General features: G+C 42.0%; 2 protein-coding genes across 3 annotated transcripts in view; both read left to right on the forward strand.

Moving 5' to 3' along the window:
• The window catches only part of prom2 (prominin 2), a 173796-nt gene that overhangs the window by 106292 nt on the left and 42248 nt on the right, over nt 1–25256 (forward strand). The window lies entirely within an intron of this gene.
• The window catches only part of LOC132975284 (Kv channel-interacting protein 2-like), a 115293-nt gene that overhangs the window by 983 nt on the left and 89054 nt on the right, over nt 1–25256 (forward strand). For both annotated transcript variants that reach the window (XM_061039739.1, XM_061039743.1), the window contains exon 2: nt 6059–6336. In XM_061039739.1, the coding sequence (XP_060895722.1) occupies nt 6264–6336 (73 nt within the window). In that variant the 5' untranslated portion in view covers nt 6059–6263. The remainder of the gene's footprint in view (nt 1–6058; nt 6337–25256) is intronic.

Genomic DNA, 25256 nt, shown 5'->3' on the forward strand with positions numbered 1-25256 from the left:
CCTGGGAGAAAGAATATCACCGGCAGTAAACACATCCACAGGGTGCTGATCTTGGAAATACCAACATTACTTTTCCCTTTTCAAGTTAAACAACAAGAAGGTGAATTGTAGTCTATGGAACACTTTGTCCACCACCAATAATACTAGTTCTCATCTCTACTAGCTCGCACCGAGCTAATCAACACGCTTCTGCTAAACTAGTTGTCAGAGAGTCTGCAACACCAGGTGCAATCACGTTAGCCCGGTAGACCAAGGAGGATCCACTCCATGCAGACAGACAAGGCTTTGATTTCAAATCACCACCAGCTCAACGATCTGTACGCCGAGACTAAACAGACTGATTGACAGGTATTCTTTTGAGATGTAATTTATGGGGGGTGGGGGCGGGGGATGTTGTGTGCCTGTTTGTGAGGAGGTTTGAAGACCTGCCTCAGTTCTCCTCTTGGCCTGTTACCAGCTAGCGTTTTCAATATGTGAACCGCCATAGTTGGGGCTTCAAAATTCCCCGTCAGTAACCAGAGGGTGACGTCAACAAGCATACGTCCATGTTTCATAAAGTCTATGGGTCATCCTTCACTTTACGGCTTTTGAGGGGAATTTTTAATTTTTTCAGTAAATCAGATATAGTGATGTATCACTAGATTATTTTCTTGCAATATTAAATATCTGAGAATCTGTGTTTTGAGATATTATCATTATAATGGACCACGTATTACATATTGTATCCTGAGTGACCTTGAGATCCCATCCCCTGTCTTTTATGATTGACAAGAGCATGGCCCTTTTCTTCTTTTGGTTTTCTAATGTTCATGCTTTGTTAATGTGGTTGTGTCTAAATCTCATTGGACATCATCAATCAGTCACTCAGTCAGTATTGGCGATGTGACTGAGGCCCAGCTGACAGCCATGAGCTGGAGGTCACTGGAGGCCAAAAGGGAATAATGAAAGGAGGCGTCACTTGGATGTTTGAAGTGCTTTTTAATAATGCTTAAGGAGACGGGTTTTTTTTTGTCTTTACTTTGGGCAGCTCAAGGCTTCAAAATACCATCAGTTTCCAAGTTAATCCGTTTTATTCCAACTTTTTTGCTGAGGAGACAAATTGTTCTGGCTCCTCTCCAATGATCTCACCAACTACAAATATAGAACATACAGTTTGAGAAAAGACAAAAATCTGCATTGTTTTGAGTATGCAGTGCAGATTGTGACTGATTTGATCGTAGTTGGCATCACTGAGGCTGTGATTTACACACACACACACACACACACACACACACACACACACCTCGGTTTGGGAATCCCAGGGTTGTGCCATTAATATTCAGCATACAGTTTGGCTCAAGAGAGCGTTGCCAAGGACAGTGGACTCACCTTGGGGTTGCAGTGAGAGCCAGACGGTGCATCTCAATAGTTTGATGACTTTTCCTCCCCCCCCCCCCCTTCCTCCCCCTCCATTCTTCTCCTGCCCCTCGATTTCCTCAACTCCGAGCTTTGATCAGTCATTTGCAGACGCCGACAACGTGGGATTTGTGGGTAGACTGGGATTAAACATCTAATTAAACCATTATATTAAGACTTCCTACTTAAAATGGTCCATGCACATTGACAAGTTTACTTTGAGTTTTGAAAAAAAGCTAACGGTAAATTGCAAAATGTATCTTCAAGAGAGATGATTTATATGCTGAGACGGATCATGGACTCAAACTGTCAAAACAATGACAATACACAAATATAATCTGATTTTTTAATCTGCGAGAAACAACTAATATACAGATTATTGTTAATTCAGAATCCAAACTGTGGGAATTTATGTTGCATCAGAAGCATGAAAAGGCCCTTCTCGTGTCCTTAATATATTCCGCTGTTAAAAATATGGATGGAACAACATCTCCCTAACCAAACAACAGCAGACCTCCGTACCCGGTCTGGCTTCATGCCCGGTATCTGCTGCTCTGTTGTAGGATACACGAAGGTTGTCTCAGGGTCACTGCACACCAACCACGTGTGTATGCCCACGTCTTGGTTTTGTCTATAAGTCCCGACCTCTCCACTAACCGCGTCGTCTCACACAGCCTCCTCGACAATGACTCGCAGATTCTCTCTATTTTGGCCCTGACTCACTAAATCCCCTCTAACGCACCATGAATCGATCCCCCTTCTCCCCCTCTATCCGTCATTGTTTCACTCCTCCTCGCCTTCATTAAGAATCCACCGCTTCTTGTCTCTGTTCATTTACCACACACAGAAATCCAATCATTATCCAATTGTCCGTATCTGTGAAATATTTTGTTGGTATTAGATTGCAGAAAAAGCAGCTCTTCTGGTTATTGTGGGCCTCCCTCTGTGCATTTAAAGCACGCAGTGTTCAAATGAAGCTTAGCGGGGGGACATCTAACTCCTCATGACCTTAAGTCGCCTCTTTCACAGTGTTTTTCTTGAGCCTTTTACTCAAACTTTTCACACAAAATATGAATGATTTCAGATAAACCAACCTTGTTTGTTTGTATGCTGTAAGTTCGAATAGCATATAAGGATGTGATAACAGATGAAGAGAACATCCCTGATGAATGACCACTCTGTGCTCTCCACCAATTAAAATTTGACCTCAGTTAGTGCTTCTTGAAGTTTTCAGGCAAGCCCGTTAGTAACGTGAAATCGGGGTGAGCCAATGTGTGGAAGCAGCAAATACTTAAACAAATGGAAGGGGTCGGTGACTCTTATATCCTGCGACTGCTAAACGACCATAGATTGTCTGCATGAGTCCGGTACAATCTTCATTCATGTAGTGAAACCGCTTCATTATGTTGTCTGTTCTCCAATATGTTGTTCTCTGCTTGTAGTTTTTTTTTTATATTGTGATTGTGTCAAACTACACAAATTGACATAAAGGCAAAAATTCAATCCTCTGACTTTGATATTATTTGACCCTCAATTGAGGCTCAGAAACAACAAATGACAGACTTTGGGGTTCCTGACCAGTTGTTAAGGCATCCCCTTTTGCCCCCTTCCTAAAAATAACTTGGATCCACCCCTGTGTGCTTACAAAACCTTCTTTTCCTAAATGTTTGTTGTTGTGTGTTATAGGTAATATTCAGATATTTGACCAAACAAACTTGGCTTCAGCCAAAGTTATTAGTGTATTCTACAAACTGTGTGATTAACACTTGCAAACACAGCCATTTTCACCCAGTAGGAGTCGTTATAGCCAGTCAGACCCACATGTCCTTTAGTCTGCCAGTTGGAAAGGCAAACACACAAAACAAGCAAATTCTAAATGTTATGTATAATGACAAAATAGTGTTTACAATCAGATGATTGATGGGTGATTCACTCTCGTCCCCCGGAGGGATCGGCAGCTGTAGCCCAGCTTCACCACATGTCACTTACAGTGCATAAAATCAGAAATATTAACATCTAATCACACATTATAACAGCCAGAGTACTGAATCATGTTTCAAAAAAACTATTCTTTGAAATATCAAGCTGCAGGAGTTTTTTTTTAAAAGTCAGATTTTGTTATTTTGTTCCACCTAGATATGTGCATTAAGGTGCGTTTTGGTTCATTTGATCTCTTTCATTCCTATCTGGTGACACCAAGTAAATGTTACAGGCAGGGACAAAGGCACAGACGTTTTGGACAGTCTTGACGTAAACAGAGTCACACTTGGTAAAACACACGAAAGTTACAGAATTACTTTTTGGAAGAATGAAAAGGAGAGGTGTAAAGTTCAGGTTCAGAGCCTGCCTTATGATCCCAGAAGCCTTTAATTTGAAGCATACCGTGGCCCAGGGGTCCTTTGTAATGAACATGACCCCACAGCTGACCTCTGCTCACTGTGAAAGAAACTACAAACTTTCAACAGCAGCCTAACCAGCCATATAAAAATATAAATATATATCTTAAAACTGTTGTTTTTTTTTTTCAACAAAATTAAGATAAAAAAATAATTCACATGTTAGAAGCCAAACCACCCACAACACACTGTTCCTGAACTGTTATCTGTGACTGTCACTCTGCGCTGTACGCTCACGTCATGTTAGTCGGGTCACGGGCTACATGCAATGTGCATTTGCATGTCGGCATTACAAGACAGCTACATGACACAAATGCATGCTTCAGTGATGATTTCAGTGACAGAGATGACACTTAATTCAACCCCATATGAAGATGAGGTCATGTGGCTAAGCTTTTAGTGGCACGTGTCTCAAAGCTCGACTGCAATATCAGGTTAGATGAGAAGTATAGGGAATAAGGTAGGACTCACCAAGCATACCTTAAGCTGCATTTCCACACCAGGAACTTTTCTTAGGGACTATAGGAACTTTTGGAGGAACTCTTTGTTTCCTTCACAACAGACTGTGACTCAGTGTTAACTCAATGTTCCTTGCTTTTGTGGTAGTACTTAAAATAAAGTGTTTTGGGGTGGCCATTGCCTCATTGAGTGTTTATCGTTGGTTGAGTACTTGCAGCATTCAGCAAAACAAAAGAGGGCGTTGATAATGAATTGCGAGAGTAACAATCACTTGAAATAAAGTTATGCAGTTGTGAAAATTTCAGTTGATTATAAAATGGCATGTGTGTGTCCTCTGTAAGGTTGTGCACAACAGGTGTGACTTTTCACATTAGCAGACCTATTTGCCTAATCTTTACAGGTCTCTGGATGTTGCTGATAACAGACAACATGCAGCCTGAGGAACCTTCAAGCTCCTGGAACTTCAAGTCCTGGCTTCTTTCGGTGGAAACGCAGCTTTAGGTTTTCCGCCTTTAATCAGCAGAGAGCATGATCAACATTCATAAAGTTGTATTCATGAATGCCCAGTAACAGACCGACAAACATCACAATTGTCAGAGATAAACAATTGGATGGATGGCTAGAGAGATTTAGAGTCCATTGATGTGAACCCTGGTACAATGTACAAAAATATGGTATCAAAGACAGATTGCTTGACAGATTCTGACCAAATGTCACTCTGTAAGCAGGCGAGTGAGGCGAGGCCGTAGCGATGGAACGCAGTGAGGAAGAAAAAGGGATAGGCACAAGGCTTCCCACAACCAGCAAGTATTTATAGATCAGATATAGTCAGAACCTCTGCCTGGCAGCAGCAGCACCGAGCTCCTTGTTGCTTCTGCTGATGTCTCTGTACGCACCCGACACAGCTCTGACTCAGTGGAGAACATTAGGAGAGGATTTGAGGGTGATATTAATGGCACAGAGGAATAGGGCTGATGGGTAACTGGGTGAGTGAGGTTTTGTATGAATGGAGACAGATATTTTGCTGGGGGTAAGGGGAGAAAAAACAGGAATTTACATTTTTTATTACATTTCTCTTTATTTCAGTTAAACAGATTATATCATAGTATAGTCAAATGTTCACTCACAGCACGGCCACAGTGTAAATCTTAATGTCCATACAATGTCCGTGTATAGTTCCTATGTACAGGAATGGGAGTATTGTTCATCAACATCCAGCACAGAGGGGACAAATACAAATATGTATAATAACAATGATTGTTGGGAGATGACAAGTAGTGTTATTATTCAAATAAGGACAGCAAGGAGATAATTAAATTAGGAATGTGCTTAAAATTAACACCCAATAGATACATTTAAGTAATTTCTGGACTGAAGTAGATCATCCTGACAGGCACATGTTATATTAGGCAATCATGGCTTAATGCCACTAGGGGGAACTCCCCACGGGCATATTCATATTTTGGCCACACTTGTTTTGAGCTTTCATAATCAAACCAAATTTATGTAAAAGACTTTGGAGTCATCTTCTTTTTCTATTAATTCAATGTAATATTAAATGTCTTTAATAGCAGTATAGATAAATAAAAAGCCATATGGTCGATAGAGGAAACATAGTACCTAAATATCAGAGTACAAATGGTTTTATACAAGCATAGTATTAAAAACATCAAGGTCTAAACATAAGGTATCTGTGTGAGAGCATGCGTGAGTTTCAGTGAGTGCGTGCGCGCGTGCCAGCCCATGTGAGGGAGAGTGGAAACCAAGAAGAAGCGCGCGTGGCTCACTCCGCTCCTGGATGCCGAGAGCGCACACACAAACAGACCCGGGAAATAACTTACATGGCTATCTTGTTTGAATTCACGACGGTACCTATGATGACTTACTAGCGGTGCTCTACCTGTAGCCGTCCTCCGTGAAGGCGAACACCAGAGCCACTGTTCTTTTTCACAAACAGAATCAAAAGCAAAAACACTTTCAGCTGTTCCACATTCCGGCGCACGAGAGGGAAAAATGAAGGCGAAAAACCGCGACCAAAGCTTGTCTGACTCCAGAGAGCTGGACGGATCCTACGACCAGCTAACCGGTGAGTACACCGGCTCAAACACCGGTTGGATGTTGTGATGTTTGCCTGCAGAACTAAAAAAAAAAAAAAGATTCATTATGTGACGCTGGTTATCAGATATGAGCTCGGTTCACGTAACTTCAGGTGCTACAACCTGTTCGCCATTCATCTCGTTACCAAACGAAAACGACGTGAATATGCTTTTTATGCAACCTACATTGGAAGTTTATTTTTAGCATTTATTTTTAAGTTTTAATGGAAGTTGGCAGACTTTAATTTTCGCCTCCATTCTAGTTTTCTTCCGGTGTAGTTGTCTTATCCCAATAAAGTAAACATCCTTACTTATATTTCAGTGTTAAGGAAAACAGTACAACATTTTTTTTGACTGAAAAAATGCACATAATGAATCTTTAAGTTGCATGTGGTTGCTAAATATGGTGCGTAATTTTGATGAATGGTTTCTATCAGTTACAATATCGATGTGAAGATGCAGACCTGGCTCAGCTTTGGGAGACCACCTTGTTGTTGCTATATTGACTTTTTGTGGAGAAGCGCTTCTTGCGGTTTGGATGACACCTGTCTGATGTCCAAATGGTGATGATGCTCAACGTGTTTTGGCTTGTACTGTCTCTTTTTGGACAGACATCTCTCATATGTCCATGAGTTTTAGCAGCCGATGTCTGTCTACATGATTTATAAATGGGCTGGTTTTCTCTGCCAAGCGAAGCAGACTTCAGATTGAGACTATTATTGCCATGTGGATTTTCAAACTGCTTAAATGTGTGCGTAATTTGGTTGTGATAAATCTTTGTGGTTTGGTTATAATAAACTCAGCTATAATGTACTGTCCTATTCTCTGTGTGCATTATGAGTATGTGATATATCTTTCATTTATCAGTGCAGATGACACATCAGTTTCATAGGCATAATGAAGCAGTTCATTGAGGTGCACATACCTGCGCTCTGTCTGTGCTCCTTTGTGGGCTCAGCACTCTCTTGAGGTGTTTTCCCGTCACCACAGCCTCCCATTGTCACATTCTAGCTCGCAGCTCCCCCTGCTTATGTGAGCACCATTTGCCTGTTAAGCGCCAGCTGCCTAAATGAAATGCTCTTCTTTATGCCTGAACACATCTCAGGCCTGCAGAAGGAAAGTGTGCCTGTCCAGACAGCTGTGTGTGCCTCAAGGCTCGACGGGGACAGTGTAATCTCATTTGCACTCGTCCACGCATTAGCAGCAGCGCTTTGTCACAAATTTAATGCATCCTAAATTAAGAAAAGATTGTCTCAGTGAAACCATGTGTGCTGAGCATGTGGGGATCTGCTGCCAGGGTTTATCTGGGAATATTTCTGTGTGGAGGTATGAGAGCGTGTGTGTGGGTGAGTGAAGAAGCGTGCAGCTTCACCTTTTTTCTTTTTTAAATAGTACATCGTTGAATGTAAAAATAATTTGTTCTGCTGAATTCCAAAACCTCTATCAGGCTTTGATATATAGGTGGTGTGTGTAAAGTCAACCTGCCCACAAGGTGAACTGACCGTCATACTTGAGCTGGCCCTCAAACTCTGATCCCACCTACTGTAAGTGGACTTTGGTGCTCTTCATACTGCTTCAACACCACATCTTAACAGCATCAATAAATGGTGCTCTAAAGGATTTAAACTGTGTGTGTGTGTGTGTGTGTGTGTGTGTGTGTGTGTGTGTGTGTGTGTGTGTGTGTGTATATGTGTGTGTGGGTGAGTTCAGAAGCTGCTGCCTCACTTTTTCAAGAGTCCATTGTGGCAATTTAGAAAAAAAAGGAGAATTTATTCTGCTGAATTCCTAAACCTCCATGAGGCTTTAACGTAGGTATTGTAAGTCATGTCGACCAACCCACTCAGCGAGCTGAGCGTCATGCTTGGACAAACACGGAGCTTTGCAGAGCTTTGCAAATACTTCACAACACACTCGAGCAGCTTGACTGTCTTTTCTCCTGGCCACTCCCCCCCCCCCCGAGTGTCTTTTCCTTCTTTCTAATCCACTACTCGCTTGGTAATTAATTGCAGATCGATTTGAAATACACACCTGATAATAAGATATATTATGCATGATAACGTGGCAGTGAATTAGGTGAAACTTTCTGTAATGCAAATGTAAAGACTGGCAAAATCCGGAAGCACTAGCATCAGGGTTGGACCACCGCCTGGAGGACCACTGCCTCTGTAATTGGGGGGCTCACACTTGCCACTGAGCTACCCCAAGAGTGTCACAAATGTTGACATGTTAGTTTTCAATACAAGGTGTACAAATGTTACAATCTCCCTTATTATAGTAATCGATAGTAACTTAAATTTTATGAAAATTTTGATCATCAGTTATATCTTTTACCAAAAGCCGCCTCAAGAGAGAGAGAGTGAGAGAGAGTGAGACAGAGAGAGCAGCTGTGGTCCGTTCAAATCCACAGGACGACAAAAACTGAAGTTCCTCGGATCATTCTGACATCTAAAGATGCAAAACGTTACATTTATGTCTCATACGAGCAGACAGAGCAGAGGAGGTGACACTGTTTTCTGTACTGAACCAGTCAATGTATTTGTGCAATTTAGACAGTGTGCAGGAGTTTGCTTGGGAATTTCCACTTTTGGGAATTAAAAAGAAGACAGTTCTTAAATTTGGATGCCTCTGACTTTTATTTTTGTTGCCATGGTAGCGAAACTGGTATCCTTAATGTTTGAATTTTATACTATTGCATCAAAGTAATCGTATATGGTATCGTCACAACTGTGCATTACCGCTGTCCTCTCTCTTTCTCCGTTTGTGTCTCCACTGTTTCAGTCCAGTTTCTCATTACTGCCCTTGTGTGTAACTCTCCCCTGGCAGTCATATTGTTTCATCAAAAGTTGAGTCAGGGAGGAGAAAGGAGGGGACCATGAGAGGGTCCAAGTCACTCAGTGTGGCAGAGCAATTTACTCCTGGCATAGTTTTTAATGACTTCCTCAAAGCGGCGAGTCGCGTTGTTAATTCATAATTTTAAAGACGTCGTCAACTTGAAAACATACTTAGCCCTCATATTTATGACGTGGTTATTAGGGCCGGCTCCTGCCAATAAAGGTCAGCGTAATGAGGACGGGATGCAGCTTAAGCTGTTAAGAAATATTGCTTTTCCATTGTTTATGACACTTTTCATGATAGAGCAAGACAGCTGACCGCAAACTGTCCCGTTATAAACTCTGTGTGCAAGTAAGTGTGTGTGTGTGTGTGTGATGGATGAAAAAAAGGGAATATTCTGCATGATTAAATTTAAAATGAAAGAATACAGAATGAAGTGAGGCCATGATTTGTAAAAAAAGAATTCTTAAGTGGGGGGTTTTGTGTGGGAAGGGCAGCTACAGGTGAGTCATTCTTCTTGCTAACAACAACTTGTGTGTGCAGGTGAGAGAGAATGTGTGTGTGTGTGTGTGTGTGTGTGTGTGTGTGTGTGTGTGTGACCTGTGTTGCTTAAAGGTAGTGTGGGTGGTCTCCAATCACAACTCCACTGAAAGGTAACCCTCTCGAAATAACTCTCTCTCTCTGGCTGCTTCATTGAGCTGACGCGCACTGTGTGTGTGTGTGTGTGTGTGTGTGTGTGTGTGTGTGTGTGTGCGTGTGTGTGTGTGTGTGTGTGTGTGTGTGTGTGTGTGTGTGTGTGTTGGGTCGCCTGGCTTTCCCCGTTGTGTTTTAGAGCAGCGGCTGAGAGATGAGAGGTAATTATAGAAGCGTGGTGCAGTAATCTCCTCTTCCACCTCAGAAGCCACACTCAAGAGGAATCAGATCACCTACACACACACACACACACACACACACATACACAATAGTTCCTCTTCCACATATGCATATTCAACTATTATCTCCACTCCGTCATAATCCCTTCCCTCACTAGAGTCCAGAATGTTATCTACAGGCCGAATCAGTGATAGTTGCATAGCCAGTCTGCCAATCATCCCTTTGTTATGTTTGAGCCTTTGAATGTGCATCATCTCCTTTACTAATAAAATAAATAAAAAAATGAATTGAAGGCTTTGAACCAAAATTATAATATAGTTATATGTGTCATGGAAGTGTGCTTTCTAAATAAGTCAAAGCATTACTTTTGCATAATATATATTCTGTTTAAAATGTTTTCCGATTTGTTCATATAAGAAAACATGCTGTCACTCATTTTGATGCCTCAAGCACAAGTTGGATAAGATTAGATAGATGTCACGGATTGGCCGTGTCGTCACCTGACTCTGCCCTGAAAATAATAGAAATAGAACCCATTTGTCATGGGCAAGATTACGTCGGTTAGAGGTTCTGAATGTCGGTTTCGATTAAATTTTTTGATTAATTAACCAGCCATAGTACTACTTCTTGCTTTATGCAGCAGCTGGACCTGGACGTTTAATTTCTACGGCACACACATCTCTTACTGTACTTTATTAAATCTCTGACATTTAGAGAGCTTCTGGGCTCAAAGTCAGGATAGACCTCTCTGTCAGCCAAAAAAAGACGCCAAGAACGAGGGCAGAGGTGTCGAGTTGGAGCGTGTAAGGAGCCTATAAAGGATTTAAAAGCCTCCCATAATCATCGGAATAAATAGGCATAAACAAGTCTTAGATCAAACCAATCCCAGATAACAGATCCTTAATTGAGCCTATGAGAGGAGTTAAGCTGGAGTCACCTTCATGGCATGACAGTTTTAGCTGTCGCTTGTATTGTAACCGCCATTGGCACTAATTAAAAGCGATGATTTAATGTGTCATGTGATGTGCGGGGGACATGCGTGACACAAGTTTCCTCATCAGGGATCCTCTCTGGGCTTCCACGCTCCTCCTCGAGGTGCAGGGACTGCTGATGTGAGATGACTGGTTTCCTGCATGGAGGAACGCTCGGAGTGGTCCACTTAGGCTTGTCTGTCACACTAGTTACATCATTAAGTGAAGGAAAGAAGGAGAGAATATAGGAGCCACAGGTTGGCTTACAGGCTGCCAGCTTTGAGGACTTTAGTCTCTATACACGGGGCAGGTGAACTAAACACAAGGCCACCGGCTCCCCAGTCGTTTAGATTTTTATAAATCTTTAGTTTATTGAAGACGGCGTTGCATTTGTGCAGCAAAAATAGCAGCTCTGCTCTTTCGCCTGGAGAGTCTGAAGGTGTTATTTTCCTTGTTACAAAAGCTTGAGCCCCAAATGCCATCTCCTATCCATCAGCATGGTCCTGTAATAATATGGAAGGTGCCCACCTGAGACCTGAGTTCTTTTTGACATTCAAATTCATGCATCCTAAGGTAAAGTGGATTGGATGTTTGCCTCTGGAAAGAAGAACTTCTAGTAATTGCCCATCCATCCTTCTCTCTCTCTCTCTCTCTCTAATGTCCCCGCTTTATTTCTAAATAATCTGACTGACAGTCTCCACTTAAGCTGCACTCTCGTTCTCTCTTTTTCTCGAACTCTATCACACTCCTCCCCCTCACTCTGTCTCCACGCTCACAAATCAGTTTATATAATAATATATCATATGTATTTTTGTCGGTAACAGAGTGGCTGCGGTGTCCTGATTCATCCCGCCTCTGCCTCCATGTGCTCCTCTTTATCTTCTCCAATACCACCTTATTCTCATCTTCCAGTGTCCCACCCTGACCCACTCCCCTCCTCCTCCTCCTCCCTCCTCCTTCCTCCTTCCTCTCTGACTCTCAGGCCGCTTAGAGACCGTCGCTCAATAGGCCTGGACGCCCGAGTCAATCCTAACGAGTTTTAATCGCTGACCGAATCTAGCGAGGGCCGGCCGATCGTTAATTAAAATAAGCCCCGCTCACCTCTCCCTTGGTACTCTCACCCTCCCTCTCTCCTCCCCCTCCCCTCTTCTCTGTAAACACATTTCATTTAGAAATGCCTGCAGGGACGAGGGTGAAGGAGGACAAAGACTGAAAGATTGGAAGGCGGAGCACAATTTGGCTCTGTAAAGTCGATGAACTTGAGATTGAAGATGAAGAAATTAGAAGGCAAGGGGGGGGGGTGACAAGTTTAAAAAAAAACATTTGATTCTGTGTTTAAAACAAACAAGAAGTCAGATGTGATCAGCTGCTGCCTTGTCAGAGATGTTCATCAGTGATTGAATGATTGACAGAAAGTGTCTCGCAGTTTGACAGAGCTTCATGCCGTCCTTTGTTCCCTCTCTCTTGCTTGGACGTACTGTCACTCACAACATCTGATCTGCATTAGAGGATGATTTTCTGTCCATTAGCTCAGCCTGTCTCCATTTTACTGATCGGACCTCATCAGTATGGGGAGGAGCAGATAGCCAGACAATGCTCCTGTGTTTTACTATGCAGGTTGCAACCTTGTTCTATTGTTTTGCCCTCTGACTCATGGTGTGTGTGTGTGTGTGTGTGTGTGTGTGTGTGTGTGTGTGTGTGCGTGCGAAGGAGATTCCCCCGTCATCACGGGTTACCAGCTTGAACAGAGGGGATCACTGTGGGTGTGTTGTGTTTGTCTGTGTGTGTGAAGCTGTGTGGAGGATGTCTGAAGGGCACACGTGTCTGCCAGTGGCTGAGTGTCGTGGGGACATGGGATTTCTTGAGGTGTGAGCGCTGCCACCTTTCCCTCTTCTCATCTAAAACAGGACACTAGGGCTACACCTGGCTCGGAACTACTGGCATTTTTTGTAAGTTGAGCAGCTGACATAAATCTCATCATTCACAATAAGCACCTACTATTAAAACATTTCTAAAAGTAAATGGTTAATGGACTTCTTCTGACTACTTAGCCCACAGGTCTCACCCATTCACACACTGATGGCAGAGACTGCTATGTCAAGTGGACATTAGCATTAGCTTATCCCATTCATACACCCCCAACAAAGCTGGGGGAGCAACTTTGGGTTAAGTGTGTTGCCAAAGGACACATCGGACATGTGGCTGGCGGTCGAACCCCCAACCTTCCGTATAAGATACGACCGACTTTTCCACTGAGCCACAGTCGATGAGGTGCCATTAGGTGCATAATTGAACAATCACATCAAGAGGATTTCAGGGGCAGTCCTCCTGAAATTCTCCAAAATCTTCAGGAGTGTATATGGAGAAAACCGGCTTCGGTAACTCGTTGAGGTAGTGTGTGAAAATGTGAGCTTTACAGGAGATGCTGATTATGTATGATTAGAAATATTATCTTTACTCTCCCCGTGTGTCATGGTATGAAAAGTAGAGACGGCACAACAAGCAGACGACAGGTGGTGACAGTAATTTAGATGTGAGACAGCCCACTGAGGACGTTTACTCCACTCACCGAAGGATCTTCAGTAACGACGTCAGTGTGAGTGACGGCACAGCAGACAGAGGGAAGGAGGGAGATGGAGGTGATTAGAGGAAGCCTGGAGTTTGCTCTTGTCAAACGCAGAATGTCTCATGCGCTCACACAACACACATTCAGGCACAAACACTTAAACACACACACACAAGTATTTTGGCCTTAGGGATTGCAGCTCAAGAAAACACTGCCGTTGGCCTTACAATCAATCAGTTGAGGATGCACACTGGGCAGAGCCTGGTCAATATCTGTCAGTTATCCCACCAGTCAGAATAAACCGAAGACTGTAAATATTAATGGAAGAAAACCTGAGTGACGGCGCCCGTCTGGTACTGCAGGGCCCGTCGATGGCGGTCACTATGCTGGGAATGCTGTCTCACCCTAACTTTCAGTTACCCTGACGACAGGCTAAGAGCAGGAGCCGAGGCGGGGTTTAAGTCGCCTGATAAACAGAGACAGCACACCCGCCCATAAATCACATCAGATACCACCTTTATAGTGAATAATACTTCAAATAACACATCCTTCATAAAATCGTTTGGTAAAAAATTCGCCCTCTGTACAGTGTGTGTCGATCGAGACGGAGCTAATCAGACCTATTTCATCTGAACTCAGTGACTTGATTTGAATTTTGATGAATTGCCCAGAACCATAGCTCAAATTAAAGCAAACCGTTCCACTGACAATGAAGTAAAACAAGGTGAACAGAACACATGACGCCTGATTGATGTTTTCTGCTTTTTTCATTCACCAGCCTTTGAAAGCACAACTTCTTTTCTTTGATTATTTCTTTATCCTTCCCTTTTTCTCCACACTAAATAAAATTCAAATTTACCAGATTTCCTTTGGTGGATTTACATGATAAACGTTGAACAAGTCTCTTCTTCATATAGCAAGAGTCGGCTACAGAGAAATAATAGACCTTAGATTGCTTTGATAAACCAATCAGATTCAAGTATTTAACACAGCCTGTAATAGTTTAATCACCCTGATGTCAAGGCAATCCTTCAAATCAAGCCAGAACATGACTTCTTTTCTCTTGTATCAAAGAGAAGTGTATTTCCATCCAACACAGTATGCCTTGTTAATTTGTGCTGCAGTTTAAGTGTCGGCAAAGTTTTAAAAGTTGGAGAACTGTAGAGGAAGATAAGCCAGTTTAAATCATTTTGAATTTAGAAGAACATAAATATCTATTCTCGTTACATTGTATGCTGATTTCATGTTGGCCATTGAGAAGATATTTTTAAACCAGCTGCGTTTGCAACACGTCTCCACACAATATGTTATTGTCCTGCATCATTAGCTCACTGGCAGGAGTTTGCTGCCCTTGCTCTGGCCCCAAGATGGCTGCCTTCACCACTGCTCCTCTGTCAGCCTGGGGCCAGGTTGTCAGAGGGTACACTTCCCTGACAGCCCGGTCTTTATCTTTCCCTGGAGAGAGATGCTGAAGTCAGCCAAATCCTGAACCAGCTAAATATGCACAGTGTGACAATGCAGAAGGAAAAGGGGACCGTTTGCATTTTGGAGCCTATACGCTACGGTTCAAGGTATTACAATTGTGTGAGAGCAGGTTATCGAGAGACGCTGAAACGCTGAGCTGGGAGTTTTGTGTCTCTGTATCCTGGCTGTTGAACCAGCCTGTACTTATTCCTCTCAGGCTCCCACGCCAAACGACACACTTGTTAATTCTAGATACACACTCTTCGGTGGTCCAACAACATATTTGTGCAGTTGGAAATCCATTTGCTTTAATCATCTCCATTGCACACTGCTCACTTTGGGTGTTGGCTTGTTCGGCTGTGGGTCTTGAAAATCCCATTCGCCCCCTCGCTATCTCCCCCTGGCACCGATTACTCACACAGCAACCTGACGTTCCATAAGTGCTTCTCCCCAGCCGCCCTGGCCTGGCACCAGAGTTTCATACGAGTTAATGGAGTCAACTAATCAACAGGCACACACACACACACACAGTCAGAGCCATACACAAAGTCACACACAGGCAGGTTTGATTGATTGGAGGCGTGACAGCCATGACAGCAATGGGGTCGTTAGTGACCTGGAGCAGCGCTGTGGCTGCTGATATTAGCATCAGAGGTGGACCCGGAACCAGTGTTGTATAAAGAGTGAGGAGATGGGGAGCATTTTTAGCGACAGAGAGAGGGAGTTTTAAGGTTGAAGGGAAAACAAGAAGAAGAAGAAGAAGTTAAGTCATCCAACTCTACTTTGAGACCGTAAAGTTGTAATATTTTAGACAAAGGTTATCTTTATTGATTCTTAGATGATCTGAGATGTGATGATCTATTTTGGCAGATTGGGGGTCAGTTATGTTTCACACATTATTACGAAAGCGGAGGTGATGTAAATAGAGAGGCAGGTGTTACCCACTGTACATGTTTGTATTGTACTTTTATAAAATGTTTATACATCTGACAACTAGACCTGCATGATATAAAAACAATAAGGTGATACAATGTTCAATATAGCTCTAAAAATATGTATGATACAAATACAAATATTAATGCCTATCTATTTTTCTTCATGTTGAACACAACACCTATGTTTGCACAAGTTCCCTCATGCAAAAATAAATCCCAAAAAGCAGCTTTTTCACCACTAAATTTGCACCAATTCATCCGAAAATAGCTGATAGCCAACTGTAGCTTCATCATATTTCATAATTCATAACCAATATACTCCTACCTCCATTCAGAAGGAAATATGTATGCATGCTGAGTTTGTTTACTTAAAATAGTTTTCTATATTCATTTTGATAAATAAACTCTTATTGCAGATAAATTATGGTTAAAATTGTGGATAAAACTCTTCTTAGCTGTGTAGCTCCACTGACAACACTGACTTAGAATTGAACATGTTGTTGCCTTCTTTCAGCTTCTCGTCTGTTGTTTGTTAGAAAAGCTTCCTTGTTAGAGTAAAATGGTCCTTGCATGGATATGTTCACTTGAACGGCCACATTCTTTGCACCTGAAAGAGCCTAATGTTAAGAGTATCCAGTCATATATTAGTGCTTTCTGTTTCTCCCCAGATAACTGCCAGCTTGGTATACTATCCTGAAACTCAAAAAATGGTGGTTAAAATACAAACGGTTACAGTTTGCTAAAATAGTATTTCAGTATTGTTTAGTATTAGTAACATTGAGGGTGCTTAAAAAGTCTTCCTTTGGAGTGGTTCCTTGCAAAATTGCAATAAACAAAACTGAAGTACATTTCAGCTGCTGTTCGCTGCACTGGGTGGTCAGAAGGGATGTTTCTTCCAAACATGAAATCAGCTTGATCTGGAACTGGCATCCGCTAATTCTCAGTTTCTCCAGCATTAGATATCAACACTAAGGTGGTCAGTGAGAGATTACATGAACAGAAAGATAAGAAACAATTGATTATGAATTTAAGAAACTCATAAAAAAAGGCAGACTCAAAATGCTTTTTTCTGATTTTGGATGTATTTGTAAAATCTACATTACCATGCATCACCAAGCGTGATATTGAGCTGTGACTCACACACCCACAGCTCACTCTCCAGCAATACCCAAAACTAATATTTCATGTAATTATAAAAGCCAGATTTGAAAGTGTACTTGACCAAAGTCAAAGAAAGCATCGGTCTGAAGGATATCATTTCGTTCATGATAACTTTTTTTTTTTTTTTTTTTAACAACCTCAAGATGTTTGCGTATAATGAGGCTGATGTTGGAGACGCCGTGCGCACGTTCTGATTCGTGCACTCACAGAAAGTCATTAAGAGGGGTAACGATTATTAATGAGTCTGGTTTGAATTCATTCTGTGAAATATGAGCCTGTTGTTTCCTGTCTGCGTGTTCATGAATAAGAGGGGCTCTGCTGGATCTTGTCATCAAAGGAGACATTACTGACGGTGTAATGGCACCGCTGAGTCGCAGAGCCGGATGAGCACCACTTAATTAAAGTTTCATTTTTACGAGTACTAAAATACCTGGAAGTTCTTGCAGTGCTTTAACGTACCAATCATGTTTGATTTTCCGCGGTGAGTACGTCTGTGCGTTTGTGTGCATCAGAAGTTTCCTCGTCTCAAACATTTTTCTTACTCTCTTCTTTGCTGCTTGCTCCTCACCTGCCTCTCTAATTACTGTTTCATCTCTGTTATTACGCCGTCATTGTGGAGTATTTATAGACTTAACTGTCAAGGCTGATGGTAAAATCCTTCCTTCCTTCAAGAGGTAATGGGATTTAAGCAAAAAGCCATTTCTTTTTTTTGAATCCTGTGGTAGGCTGGATTCACTTGTTAAGAAGATTAAAAAAGATATTTGTTGCTATGGCTGTCAGTTTGTTGAGGGGAAGGGTCATTTATAAAAGTTAGTTACAAATAATTCAGGTTGGCAGGCCTGAAACTTGTAGCCTTACAAGAGAGGAAGACAACACAGTCCTTTACCAGGAAAACTTTAACCAAAGTGATACCAATACCCCAGTAGACTAGTTCATCTTTCATCTTTAGGCCAGAGATATATTTGCTTTGTAATCGTCTGTTGGCGTACACGACCAGCTGCGTCCTTAGCATCACTCTTTAAATACAGTATTCAGTTGTGCACTATGCTGGTAACTGGAGGATCCCTCGATAGACAGAACACTAGAGAGCTCAAGCCGAATGAAACTACCAGATGTGCTGGTTGAAAACTACAGGCATGCTGACACTTGAGGAGGTTTCTATTATGTTTATTCTGAGATCAGAACGTATCATTAATCAATAGTTACAACAGATCAAGTAAGGCGACTGCTGACTGGTGGACAGAACACATGTCCAACACCGACACCGCTCTGTTTCTCAAACATACCCCTCTGTGCACAGATGTGCGAAAGTGAGTGGACAACTCCTTTTTGTCTTAAAAAAAAATAATATTTTGGAGCTTTTTGTGCCTTTATGTTGAAATAGGACAGTGGATAGAGTCCTAAATCAGATAAAGACAGAGTGGGGAATGACATGCAGGAAAGGAGACACAGGTCGGATTCAAACCCGGGCCACACCCACTACACTACCTGTGTCCATGCACCTTTTAATTCTAATCTATTGGATACATACTGCTCATCTAATATTAAGTTCTTGCAACAGGTAGGGAACATTGATTACACAAACACTCAAATCTTTAATGTTCCTTTAGGTTTTTCAGTCAGAAATGTTCATTACAGAACTCAAAAAGCTGAAGACTGAATCTAACTGGATTCACACAAGGAGTCAAGACGATTCAGATTTAATTGACAACATTTGCATTGATTTGGTGCAGAGACAGTTAATACAACTATATCAAACTGTGAAATGTTTCTACCCAGAGTCTTATTTTGACATACTGTACTTAAGTCATGTAAAAGTTGAATTTGTGTAGGTGTAAGCCCTGTGCCAGAAGTTGTATTTAGAGGTCAGGCCCTCTGTGAGCAGCACAGGAAAACATCTCTGCTGTTGTGGGAAGTTTTTTGAATGTCCTGAGGGAATGTTTGCGTGTGTTCATGAGAGTGTACAGTACAGTCTCATTGATATTCCCGAGCAGATCTTGACATTAGGGAATCATTAGAGTCTGACAGGAGGGAGTCAGAGGTCTATTGTAGATTCTCATCACTGATTCCCTCACCTTCACTTTTCACCTTTGTCTCTAGTTTTTTCCTCTGCAAGCCTAACTGTTACAAATGAAGAGTAGGATCAGTAACGATGGTCTCCTCTCCTCTCCTCCTCTCCTCTCCTCTCCTCTCCTCTCCTCTCCTCTCCCCTCCTCTCCTCTCCTCTCCTCTCCTCTCCTCCTCTCCTCTCCTCAGGGTGGGAAAGGTGATTAAAGTGGATGTTGAATTAATAGTTTAAGCTCCTGCTCCCATGCCTGGGTGGGCCCAAGTTGTGAGTGCACTGGGCACTATAATGGAAAATAATGTGCATGCGTGCATGAGTGTGTGTGTGTGTGTGAGTGTGTAGAGGTTGTTTGTCACTGAGGGAGATTTATTCATATTAGCTGTTCTCTTCAATGTAGGCGGCGGGGTGAACTCAGATTAAGGTCGAACAGTTGAGACGCCTTTCTGCCAGTCAGCCGTTGTCTGCCAGAGATGTGTCAGACTGAAAGAACAGAAGAGAAAATAAAGACTTAAGATAAATAATGGATGAAAAAAAAAACATTGTGCATTGTGCTATGAAGTGACATATAGAGTACAGACAGGCCATCTGGAGGATATCCAGGCTGAATCATCTCTAATGCAACAAACCGCCCTTTAATATCATTCCAATGGCTATGAATTTTTAACATTATTTCATTCTGTTTGTGTGGAGACTTCCAGTATGAGCAATCTGCAAAAAATACTCACTGACTAACAAAATGAAATAATAACATGATGTTCACTCCTAATTAGGTTGCGTGTTCTTAATTAGGTTTTCAAGTTTCTCTTTAATAATTCAGCCCATCTCAATCGAAGCATCAATCTCCGCTGACACTTTTGGGAATTGTTGCAGCTGTGTGCAATTTACGTGCATCATCAAGTTGTTTGTGAATCTATTGTTTTGTGCCACATTACACCAGTAATTATCGGAATGCCGTTTGTGTTGTGTTTGCTTCTAACAGGAAAAACATATAAATATCAAATATAAATATGTCATGTGGCGTTCAGTTTTTAAGTGCAAAGATTGACATGAGAAAGACTCAGCAGGTGTTCTCGGGCCTGAAATCTTAGGCTTGAACGCCCACAGCCCACCCTCAGAGAAAAATGCACCATTAACACACACACACACACACACACACACACACACACTCACACACAAAGGCTGGAATTCAAGTGAGCACAAGGGAGGCAAAACTATTTCATTCACAGTTGAAAGAGCTTCAACTTTTAGAACAGCGCCAAGCTCATCAATGTCACTTCTCCAACTCTGACCAATCAAAATCAAGAAGGGACAGGGCTTCTGATATCAGCTTTGTCAACAATGGCGGAGGAGGCGCTAGTCCCAAGGGTACAACTTCCAGGTCTAGAGCTGCTGCTAATGCCAGCACATGACTCCTTTACATTGTTTTCATGTTTTCTTGGTTATTATTCCTTTTATTTAAAACAAATGTTCACCACACAAATCTATCTTTAACACACTTAACAGTCTTTACTGAGGGAAGCAGATGTTAACTCATAACCTAGCAACAATGAGACAGAGGTTGTGGTCGCTGCCTGTGGTCACGGGCTCTATGTCAGTGAGAGCATATAAAAATTAATTATTTTATGCAGAAAAACCAAAAATCTTAGAGTTTGTGGTGTTGTAGCAAAATGCTTCACTATAGAAATCGCTGATATGTTAACAGATTTAAAATGTTATGACAAATAGACATTTCCATTAAAAAAAAAAAAGAAATAAAAAACGATTGTGGGATCCTTTTTAAAATCTTGATAATTTGTTTTAATAATCAGCCATTTATGCAAAGTCTCTGACAGCAAAGCCAAACGCCACAATTAGATAATTCTGATCCTGCAGGCTGCTGTCTCATATATTCCCTCGACGTTCTGTTTAGTTTCAGGGCTTTCAGCTAACTCCAGGGTGAACCAAGCCACAGCGGTATATTATGAAAGAAGGTCGATAAAGTTAGCTTGGGTTGGCGGTTCCAGTGGACGATGGGTCACGCATCAGTAAGGCGATGTTTGAGAAACATGTCAAACTGAAAGTGTGAAATTATTATGTTAAGACCTCATGATGGAACCTAGTTATTAGTCGAAAATCCAAGCTGGGCTACCACATTTATTGAGCCTTTTAAATCATTGCACTTATTCATATCTTGCACGAGCCATCAGAAACAGCGCAGAGGTTTATTATTCTGAGCGAGACAGCTACGTAACACGAGAGCCAAAGACTTATAAAACAACAACTTGGCTTTTCTGCTGATTCAAGTCTGATTCTTACTTTGAACTTCTAAACATAAACGCTCGTCTCAACCTTCATCTGAGCTGGTGAAATGAGGGACCAACCAAACTTTCACTGGGAAAGCTGAAAACTGCTGATCTGCCTGCACGGCTTCAGCACATGAATCAGCATGTGAGCAGAACTTCAAATGTCACTTTGGTCTGGATAGATGCTGCTCCTCTTTGTACTCTGCGACTGATTAAAAACAAGTTGGACGCCCCACACGCCCCTCCAGTTGACTGAGACCTACATGAACATTTCTGAAGTTTCCCCATAGATGTTTTAATAATTAAAGAGGACATTTTGAAATGCATCTTATAACACTTGTTTACACTTCTGACTGTGAAAAGGGATGACTAATATGTGCACTCAGTTGGACTTTAACTGATGTTCTTAATCTTCAAATTGAAACAAGAAAATATGCTTCAGTTGCTTTTGCAGAAAGTCACAGCTTGTTCAATTTTACCAAACAGCTTGTGTTCCTATAAACTAAGCTTTTGCAACACAACTTCCGAATGTGAATGTCATGTCTGCTGAATAACCTCATCTCAATGTGTGTTGATGGAGCAGAACAGTCATGTAAATAACTGAAGACAGACAAACCCTGGCTTATCGTTCCCATTTTAATTGAATTTTGTAATGGGAATCTCTCGTTCCTGAGCACATGGCAAAACATCTTTGAGCTTTGTGTGTAGCAGAACAAAGATTCAGGGTTAATTAGTGTGTGTGTGTGTGTGTGTGTGTGTGTGTGTGTGTAGGGTTTAGTTCGGGTAAGGGAAAGGTAGAGGGTGATAGATGTAACCTCTAGAGGCCCGCTCAGTTGTCCTTCTCTGTGATAAGGATTATAGAAAAAAAAAAACTGAAACAGAAAAGAGTCGCCTGGCTTCAGATCCCTTTTTCTCTGAACCTCTCCCAATTCCATCAAAGACTTCACACAGAAAACATAACATGCAGTTAAATACACAAAGGAAGAGCAGCCAAGCAAAGGACACGCGTAGACTCTCGGAACCGCAACTTAATTTACTCTGTCGAAAAGGACCCTGTAGGTCAATTCTGTGATGAAAATGAAAGAACTTCAGAGTTGGCAGGAGCAGATCTCATCTAGTCTTGTATCTTCTGTTTTTATTATTTAACAAGCTTTGCAAGCAGTGAAACCAAATCAAAGTTTTATGGACTGATGCAGCATCCATTTAGTGAGTAGTAAAGGTTCCAGCTGTCAGTCAAGAGCAACCCCCGCACTCTGAAACACACACACACACACACGCGCACACACACACACACCATGGAGGTGGCTCTGATGTCTGTTGATGTGTTGATTCAGGACTATAATACTACATCTGCTCTCTTGTCAGCACCTCCAAGCAGCCGGAAAAGAGCCTCTGTCACCACTGGCTGCCTTGATGTCTGGCTTTATTTCACCATAAGGCTCATGGGAAATATACTTTAAGCAGCTCTTTTAATTTTGTCCTTGAATCAAATGTTGGATTAGCAAAGCTCAAAGGCAGGGGGGTGAGAAATTTGTCTGTGAAATGAGTAGCTCAGTGTGAATTTGTCTTTTTTGTTCACAATAAAAACACATCTGATGTCATCGTGTGCAACACATCAAGACTCACTACACATCACAGACACTTGTTGACATTGACCAGCTTGCTGTCACCAAACTGATGATGCAATCTTGTCTAGTCATCTTGCAGCTCCAAGACTTTGTGAAGAGGACATTCATTCCTCTTACAGTCTGCTGATACAGGTCTGCTGTTGAAATATATTTCTGCATTGTCAACCATTGTTGGTATCCTACTGCTGAGTTATTAATACTGCTACATGTTGCTTTGTAAATACATATTTCTCATCAATCAATCAATATTTGTGTTGCGCCAATTCATAACAAATGTTAAAAGCAGGTAGACTCACATATTGTTATGTTACAAAAATGGGACAGGGGGAGATGGGGTAAGATACAGGAAGGATTTCTCCTTTGTATTTCTTGCGTTCCTGTTGTCCACACTTCCTTGTTGCCACTGAGGTCCTTCCCCCACCGTGCATAGCACCTCTTTTTGCATGCAGCGAGTGGACCTGACATTTTACATGAATATATTTGACAAAGACCAGACATAAATCTGGCTGTCTTGTAAACAGTCCCGGCTTTATTACATCACAGCCCTTCAGTAAAACTTAATGTTACACTGTTCTGTCTGTGCCGACCTCTGCTTTGTGAACGGCCGTTTGTTAAAGACGCACGTTCTGTTTGACAGAACGGCTAACAGTGACCAGAGGAGCCAAAAGTACACGCATTCTTTACTCAAGTTCATGCACATGCACAGATACCTATGTAAAAAGAAAGACTCTCAGTGACGAGATACTGATTCAACTGGCTCTGAAATGTGCTCAGTGTAGCTCTCAAGGACATCTCTACTTGATGACTAACTGGACCTGATGGCATTCTTTGAAGAGTATTACACATAAATCAGTTCAACTGCTAATAAAAAATTACAACAATATGGTGAATATAATGAACATGAAGTTTGCTCCACTGTCCAAATCCGTTGGATGAAGAATGTCTTGCAGCTCTGAAGTAATCCACCATGTTGACTGGTTTAGATCAATGTTGATCACGAACATTGCATTAATAGACACAGACTCAGCCTGTTTCAGCCTGATACGTTGTAATTTTTGTTTTATTAAATCTGTTAAGCATGGTTAGCACTGATGGATATGCCGTAGAAAGTCTTCTTTCATTTTGTCCCAACCATACTGTATAGAAAGATGGACGGCACAGCTGTTCCCTGAAGGTGAAGCGAAATATATATACAGTATGGGGGGAAAAATTTTCATTAAAAATACGCCGGTGGCCTGGTGGTTGTTTCGGGCACCCAATCTGCGGAGGCTGTGTCGTCGCAGCGGCCGGTGGTTCGAGTCCAGCCTTGGCCCTTTGCTGCGTGTCGCCCCCCACTCCCCCACACCTGGCATTTCCTGTCTCTCTTCGGCTGTGCTTGGAAAATGGCCCAAAAAATATGTTAAAAAATTATTAAATTCCTAAGTAAAACTTTATGCCTAAGCTCAAAGTATTTGTGTCTTGTTGCTTCCCAGGACGATGACGTGTGCATTTTGTTGTTTCGGTTGTTTTGGAGTCTTGGAGATAATTCGATGACATCACTCTTTGTGAACCTCCTCCACTATAATTAGCAGCTAATACAGTTTGTTGAATTGAAGCGGTATGCGGTGAATTGAGGAGTTTTGAGGTTTTGGGTGTACTGTGCGGCGAGGTTGTGCATCACTTTTCCCACTTTGGTCCTTGAGGGAATATTCTGTATGAAATCTAAGATGGCTTACGTAAGATGTGAAAACATCGCTGTGTGAGGCCTCTTACAGCCACAGGGGTGACAGCATTTATCATACTGTATGTGTGAGTGTTGTGTACGTGTGTTTGTTCCCTTGAGTTGCTGAGAGACTGTTACACCTGTAGGGAAACTGTGAGCTTCCTGTTCCTCAGTTCTCCTCCTCCTCCTGCTTTCCTTTGTGTTTGAAAGGAGACAGTAACACACACACACACACACACACACACACACACATATACACAGAGGAAAGCCTGCCACAGACAGTGTGTGTATGTGTGTGGTATGCCTTCAACAGATACACAGAGAGAGAAAAACAGACAGGTGTGTGTTCCTCTTTGCCAGGCCCACTTTGCTTTACAGCAGCAGAGATGAATTGTTCCCTCTATGTCTCTGTTTTTTACCAGCTCCTTCAA

This window comes from Labrus mixtus, chromosome 6 (assembly GCF_963584025.1).
Source record: "Labrus mixtus chromosome 6, fLabMix1.1, whole genome shotgun sequence".
Lineage (NCBI taxonomy): Eukaryota > Metazoa > Chordata > Actinopteri > Labriformes > Labridae > Labrus > Labrus mixtus.